At 40.0% G+C, this 7930-nt stretch overlaps 1 protein-coding gene across 1 annotated transcript; it reads left to right on the forward strand.

Moving 5' to 3' along the window:
- The first annotated feature begins 593 nt into the window (after nt 1-593).
- LOC116259786 (homeobox-leucine zipper protein ATHB-12-like) lies at nt 594-3323 on the forward strand. Its single transcript, XM_031637701.2, has 2 exons — nt 594-1058; nt 2644-3323. Exons 1-2 carry the CDS (start codon nt 702-704, stop codon nt 3013-3015), a joined length of 729 nt encoding a protein of 242 aa, XP_031493561.1. The 5' UTR covers nt 594-701; the 3' UTR covers nt 3016-3323.
- Nucleotides 3324-7930: the final 4607 nt, after the last annotated feature.

A 7930-nucleotide genomic window follows, 5' to 3' on the forward strand; every position in this document is an offset into this window, starting at 1 on the left:
GGAATCCTTTCACGGTATTTATGACTTTTTTGTTTTCCTTTCAACAATAAAATCAAAGTGCCTTGCACACTAATTATTAAGTACACTTTCTTTGGAAAGCTATCACAAGGGTGCTCATGTATCAGATTTCAAATCCTGTGAGGGCCTTATATATGTATCCAGACCAACCAGGACGGGATCATATAAATTGCACCTGAATAGTTAATTGAATCTAAAATTGTTATCAAGTTTTCTTTTTATTTCGGTAATATCTATATTTATGTGAATCCGAATCTCACTAGACAAATAGAACTTGTAAGGGGGTAAACTCAAAGATAGTGTCACCCAGTTACATACTCCTGATCTCTCATCTGGTAATCCTGCCCGCCGGTTCCAATTTGGCTCATTGGTTCACAGGAAAGATTGCAACGAAACCCGGGAAAACAGCTAAAAAAAGGTAAGAATAATAAATAATTAGAGACTGAAAAGCAACAGGCACCAAAGAGAATTCCACACGCCATGTGATTTGATTGGTCCACACCATCATACTGGAAAGCCACATACTCATCCAAACGTCCTTTTATATATATGTGTGTGTGATTATCTACAAGAACACGCGCACACCAACCAAATTCATCAACGCCATATTCTCATCATCTCCTTAATTAATTATTGTTAGAAAGGGAAGCAGAGGAGAATAAAGGAAGGAGCCTCTCGCATTAATGATGGAGAGGGAAGGGTACTGCACAGGAGATGACGAATCGGATTCAGTGACGATCATAAGACCCTCCTCTTCCCACAAGGTCAGGAAGAAGAGGAGGTTCAGCCAAGAGCAGATCAGGTCCCTGGAGAAGATATTCGAGAACGAGACCACCAGACTCGAGCCCAGGAAGAAGGTGCAGCTGGCCAGAGAACTGGGGCTGCACCCCAGGCAGATCGCCATCTGGTTTCAGAACAGGAGGGCTCGGTGGAAGACCAAGCGCGTGGAGAAAGACTACGGCCTCCTCAAGGCAGATTACGATGCGCTGCTTGCTAGCTTTGAATCTCTCAAACAAGAGAAACAAGCCCTTCTTGAACAGGTAACTTGTAAGTTTTGCTGTTTGCTGCTTTCTGGTTCATCATATATTCTTCGCGAAGATGGTTTCTGGAACTTCAAATTGAATTTCTTACTAGAGAAAAATACTTTTCTTTTTCTCGGATTGATCATGCGATTGAAGCGAGCATGCATGTTCCGAGAATCCAAGGTGATCTCGTATTCTTCCCCTTGAGAAGGAAGCTGCCTTCTTAGGATTGCTGTGCATGCTGTTACATATATTAAGAAATTAAGATCCATGAGCGTACTAAGCAAATTATAGAACATCCGGCTCATCCCCCTGACTTCGAAAGGCTGTCTGAACGGCCCTCTCATGAACACAAGCCAGTAGCCATGCAGGAGCGAGCTGAATTGATGCTTGCTTATGTGAAAATTAAATGTTTGTTCTCCAAAAGTATCTAGAATATTTATGCGTAGATCCTTTTTTGCAAAACACGTCTCCGTAACATATTTTTTCTGTTCATGATTTGTCTGATCACAAGTCATTAAACCTTTTTTCTTTCTAATGCAAAAATGAATCTTTGAACGACTTAATTAGACCACTTAGTGAGTCTACATATCTAGAGATAGGCCATGTATAAGCCTTCATCGCCCTGCTCCTGCGCTGCATGAAAAAGAAAGAAAGAAAAAAGAAAACTCATACAGTGAATAGGTAACCTTGAAACTTGGCCTTGAGTTTTTCACCTTCACACCATTCCCTTAGACTCACTTTACCATATCAATTGAGCTGCCTATTGCGCAATGATTGGTTCAATTATTGAACTTATGCTGGTTGTCAAATCCATATCGGATTATTCGGCTTCTCTGACACACTGCTAATTAGGGTGTGAATCATGCGTGACATGAGTGTGGGACACGCTATTATTAGCATGACCAGCACCTAACAATTAACACATGCTATCTGCGATAGTTACGTAGTTTTTTAGCATCTTCTGTCATATCTTAGAAATAGAAACTTACTTTTAACATAAACAGCGTAAGAGATAACAAAACTATTTAAAATAACAAACACGAACCATCCGTTCTTGTCTTGTGAAAGTTTCGAAACCCCTGTATTTATTTCGTTCAAGCAACCTACTCGATCGGTTGCAACCCTGGAGGATGATCGTTGCTTCGAAAATAAGAAACTTTTATTTAGTATAAACATTCATTTGTATCTTTCCAGCTTCAAGGCGAGGAATAAATTAGTAATCTTCCGCGTCCGTGACTCTAGTGGAGACAGGTCGAACGGCCCACCTCTTCGATTCGAGGAAGGGTCAGCTTGAGCCGGTGTACGTGCCCAGTCTGCCTGGTCCATCATATATATATATATATAGTCCTTGAATTATCTGATCCTCCTGGTCCAAACTTGACACGCACAACCAGATCTACAGTACAGTTGCCAACATAAATTTACAACAGTTCTAGATCCATCCCTGCATTGGATCTTCTCTCAGATCCCGGTCTGTAGCACAAAATATGGGCTTAGATCTGCTTCATATCGGAAATGCTTGAGGGGATATATACTTGCAAGTTGCATGAAACGGGCAAGTAATTAAGCAAACTATACTGCTGTTTGTTCTGATATACAGATAGAGAAGCTGAGCAGGCTGTTGGAAAAGCGGCCCGAGTCGGATGCCGGGGAGCAGAGGGCATGGTGCGAGAACAGCGTTGAAGGCTGCTCGGAAAATAGAGACCGGAAATCGGGCTGCCAAAAGGACATGATGGGTCGGGAAGGAGAACCAGATATGAGGTCGGGTTTGTTGTCAGACAGTGAGTGCAGCAAAGCGATGGAGAAGTCGAGGAAGGAGGAAGACCAGGATCATCAGGACGGGGTTCTCGCCGAAATCAACGGCTATGGCTGCGGACCCTCTTGCTTTTCTGGTAGATCCTACGGCCTGGAATCGTCATTATGTTGCTATCCTGACCAAATTTCGCAATGGCCTTGGGAGCTCTGGCCTTAAACGTGCCGACTAATTATAGAGAAGAAGAAGAGGAAGAAGAAGTTGGTCATACGTTGCGGTGAGTTGGAGATGTCGGCCGTTCCTGTAAATTACAAGCGGTCATAACAAGAAAATGCATCGAGATGCTACTAGCTAGCTAAAGCTTCATTAGTTTGTTGATGGGGGGACGTAGCCCTCCCGTTTGTGCATGTAACAATACTGGACAAAATCTTCCTTAGTCTCTGTCTCTGTCTCTCTCTCTCTGTTATTATGTGGATCTGATTTACTGACATTTAACAATCAAGAACTGAACTTTTTCCTTCATGAAAAAACCCATTTTTATGTCAACTCTCTCCCTCTCTTTCTCTATCTGGCTTATAAAATCTGCCTTAACAAGAACACCATTTCGATATTAAATTCTAGGTTCGGACTTTTATAGATTTCAGCACTGTAATTATTTCGTAAGAAAACAACTGAAAAATGTGAGATTCAATTTGGAAATATAGCTGAATGCACGATCGCAAAAAACATGTTGTACATACTTGTCTGTTGTGGACTATGCCCAATTGCCCATGCATGGTGTTTGAGCCGCTGACTATAGATCCTACTTTTGAGGCAAAAAGCTGAAACAAATGAAACGCTTTTACCTTTATCTGTAAAACAAAAGTTAATGAGAGTAAGAACATTGTTTGATTGCATGAAACATAAATTCAACTGTAAAATTCCAAGTGTAAAATAACGGATTTTTAGTTGAACTCCTCCAAATGTTTAAATTAAATGGTACGTAAATGCTATCTTTTTTTTTTTTTTCTTTCTTTCTTTTCTTCCAGTTTCGTTAGAGTGAGTAAAGGAAGTCCCACCACCTAAGTGAAAACCAAAGCCTCTTTCCTACCCTCAAGGTCCAGGCAGCACTGATGCTTGGGATGGAGCCCATATTGAACCCTTCTATTAGCACAAAAAGTATGTGGTGCCCATGCCATTAGAACCAGCAACTTCCCATCTACGAATGAGATTGAGTTGCTATGCATACCTTTGTGCACGCACGAAAGGGGATGTGGGGTATTGTTGAAATCTATTATAAAATGATGGGCATTTTTTTAACTTTTTTTTTGTTTTTTCAAATCCCTTTTACCCTTTTAAAAAGTTTCTTTTCTTATTCTAGCAAGGGTATTTTGGTCATTGCATAACCTGGTGCATGCATAGAGTGTGCATATAACCAGCCTCATCTAGAAACACCCCCCCCATGCTGGTTGAAGGCTTAGCCAGGAAGAATTATTTGATGATAATTTAGGTACAAATCATCACCCAAAGATTCTGCCACGTAGCTTCCAATAAGTGGGATGAATGCTAACGATACTATCTTGTTGAACATGACAAAAAAGAACTGCAAACAATAATGCATCATATTCATGATTTTTTACCTACAAAAAACGGCGTTCCTCTTGAACTTATCAAGGTGAAGAAAATTTTCAACAAAGTCATTTAATGTGTCAGCATACTGGTTCTGCAATAGAGTAAATAAACTTTTCCTAGCAATCACCTCTATAACAATCTCTATTATTGGTGGCCCTCTTGCCCACCCGGGATGAACCAGCAGCAAGGTTCATTGTAACAGCTTTATTGACCAAGCATGTTTGGCTGAGCGGCTAGAGTACAATGGAACCAAAGTAGAGACTAGTCTTGGTCTACATGATGCATGCCGAGTTCCGAGCTCCAGTTAAATAATGTCTGTCGTTAGCATGCCAATAGGATTAGCTTGAGATTGATTCTAACTTCTAAGCATGGATTAATGAGGTGCCCTTGCACCAGAATTGAACGAGGTTTACAAGCACATATTTGGTTCAATCAATGCTGTTTGAATGTTCCCTTTTTTTGAGCTCACATTGTCACCTCTGCATTCATCAAATTCATGTTTTTACAAATGTAATATAATAAAAGTACTGAAATGCATCACTTAGTCATTATTATATAACAAGGGTGGAGTAGGTTTTAGATGCCCAATAAAGGATTTGGTTATACATTGGCTGCTTCCATTATCGAAACTCTTATGTACTCAACAAAATTGATTTGCTATGCTACAAAATGGTCCAAAGTTACTTGGCCTGTTTCCTCTATTACCCTAGCGGTCAAATTATGCAAAAAATAGCACATACTATGTTCTCATGGCTTTTTTTCAAATGTAAGAGTCCCATGAGATACTATACGTTACAACTTAATCTTATGGTACTCCATTATGGAGCGCTTTGTTACTTGTAGTATCATCTCATCAAAAAGAAAATCTGGATCTGAACCCTTTTAAGTGGGCAGGAGCAAGACCTTATTCAGTATGTTTTCTTGACTCCAAAGTTGCTAAACCAAACCGCACATCAGTATGTTAACTATCTTCTCAATGTTCTCGTGATGCTCATCAGCTGCATCATCGTCTCCATATATGGAGGAGGAGAGCTACCAGTACCCCGAAAAGGGAATAAACAAAAGGAGATATACTGACGCGCGAAAATGTCACCAAATATCTGGTCAATATGAGTTACACTATTACTGATGATTAAGCAAGAACGTCGATAAAAGTGATGTCAGCAGATGGAGGTGAGGGGAAAGAAATGGAGAGGTCGACGGTGAGAAGAGAAGGAACGAAGCACTTGTCGTAAGGAGAAAGGGATCTAAGATTTCCTTGTCGAATGTGTGATGTTCTTCTTGATTTCACCCTGTTTTTTCTGGATATTTTATCTTAAATGAGCTAAAATCTAGGCAAATAAACTTGCCTAAATTTTGAAGTGGTAAAAGGTAGGATAAAAGATCCGTCTTGCTAGTAAAAGGCGGACTGGGAATAAGACCTATAGAAGGAATGATTAATTCAATGTTGTTAAAAACCAAAATTTGTTGCATATTGCAAGAGGGATCTAATGAATACATGGTTATCTACAGGCTTGATTTGCGAAAAATATATTACAAATGAGGATCATATCATGGATTCCATCTACCTTAGGGCTGCACACGAGCCGAGTCGAGCTCGAGCTTGCCCAGCTCGAGCTCGACTCGACTCAACGAGCTCGAGCTCGAACTCGAGTCGAGCTACCTAACACAAGCTCGAGCTCGACTCGATTAACTCGATTAGCTCGTCTAAATAAAAATGATCCTTCTTTTTAAAATATCTAGTAAATTTCATGACGTGGGATGAAATTTGTGAATCACTCAACTCTGCCAACAGTTTAGAGCTGCAAATAGACACCATTTGGTATTAGACTGTTCTCATTATTAAATATTATAGAATCATAAGCTGATGACTGAACTGAACAAAATGTAAATAGGACATAATGTATACAAGGAAATAAAAGTTTAAAATTAGCTACACAGTATGGTAAAATAACAGCCAACTTCAGTAGCTTCAGCATATGTCCTTTGATGGAAAAACAAACGAGCAGATTCAAGTCCAGATCTGAGCAGAGCATCATCTCCCAGAGGAAATTGGATAATAGCAGCAAAGTATTGAGCAAGCTTTAGAATATAGTTTGAGAAAACGTAGACAGGAGTCGAGATCAAGGCTATGCAGAACAGAAAATAACCCATGACCTCTGGCTTTGCATGTAAATCCCCAGCATCCTCAACCTCCCAGCTCCAAAGGCCTGTCCACACAGTGTCTCCAAAGCACTTCCCATACCCAGCTGCCATGATCACCAAAACCCAGTTCAAATTTCCAACAGAAATCATCCAATACATAGATGATATAATAAAGGACATGCTCCTTAGTGCAGAACAGAAAATACGCAAATGATATAATACAATATATGTTCCTTAGTACAGAACAACTAGCAGATAGAAACAAAGCATTTTTGGTTTGATGTCATGGGCTGCCATGTCTTACCAAGAAGCCAAAACCCAGCCCTGCAACCACATAGTTCTCTATGGACACAGCAGCGAGCTCCATAGCCATAGCTTCTTGCTCTCTATCAGTGATCTCCTGCACAGAGTGGGACTGCTCTGGTTCTCCAGCAGGGGAAGTGCGTTGGAGACAATCTAGCTTACAATGAAGTACGTCAAACATGAGAAGCTAACAACCTAAAAGAATTTAACATGAGAAAATGTTGTACTTTTACAGATGGATGCACATTCTCGCTGTTCTACTCTTTACTGGCAGGCCCTTTAGTGTAATGTGCACTAAATATTATTGCAGGATTCCCAGCCATGGCCCATGAATGAATGAATGAACAGAAAAAATCATCCCAGGCAACAGAGCAAGAAACAACGTGAGAAGATAAATAAAAAGAAAGAATAATAAAAGCTATTTATTTCAAGCCATGAATGAATGAACAGAAAAAATCTTCCCAGGCAACAGAGCAAGAAACAACGTGAGAAGATAAAGAACAAGAAAGAATAATAAAAGCTATTTTTTTCAATGTTTCATGCCTAGACCCTTTAGTGCCTAAGTGAAGGCCTTGCACACAGGTGGATCAACACATGCCTGGCACACATGTCATAAACAATATATAAAAAGAATTTATGTTAATGAAATAAAAAATCACGTGAACATGAAGGAAGAAAAAGGAAATGTGGATCAATGTTGTTCCTGTAAAGCTTGGTGAACAAGATTTAAGAAAGAAAATATTGGACAGGCGAGATTTGAAGGTTTCTAACATGGCTAAAAACCGTCGACTGCTTAGGAAGAGCAAATTTCTTCCAAGCAATCACTTTGCACGAGGAAAAAAAATAACAAAATCTCTTTGACCCCTTTCTAGCCTTCTTTCTCATTTCTAACCACCAAAATAGGCATTGCATCAAGAAATTCAAAACAACAAAACAGGCTTCACAAAACAGGTAAGAAGGAGGAAGAGGAAGAAGATGAACAACAAGGAGAAGAAAAGAAGGTTGAAGGGGTACCTGACGTGAAGGCGGGGGCAGAAAGCACGCCTCTAGAAGCAATTACGACCTCAATATTTAT

This window comes from Nymphaea colorata, chromosome 9, assembly GCF_008831285.2.
Source record: "Nymphaea colorata isolate Beijing-Zhang1983 chromosome 9, ASM883128v2, whole genome shotgun sequence".
Classification (NCBI taxonomy): domain Eukaryota; kingdom Viridiplantae; phylum Streptophyta; class Magnoliopsida; order Nymphaeales; family Nymphaeaceae; genus Nymphaea; species Nymphaea colorata.

Bases quoted from the DNA above. Each gene is read 5' to 3' on its own strand.
- LOC116259786 (XM_031637701.2), top strand. From the start codon at position 702: ATGATGGAGAGGGAAGGGTACTGCACAGGAGATGACGAATCGGATTCA. The intron at 1,059-2,643 runs GTAACTTGTAAG...TCTGATATACAG, and splicing joins AACAAGCCCTTCTTGAACAG to ATAGAGAAGCTGAGCAGGCT.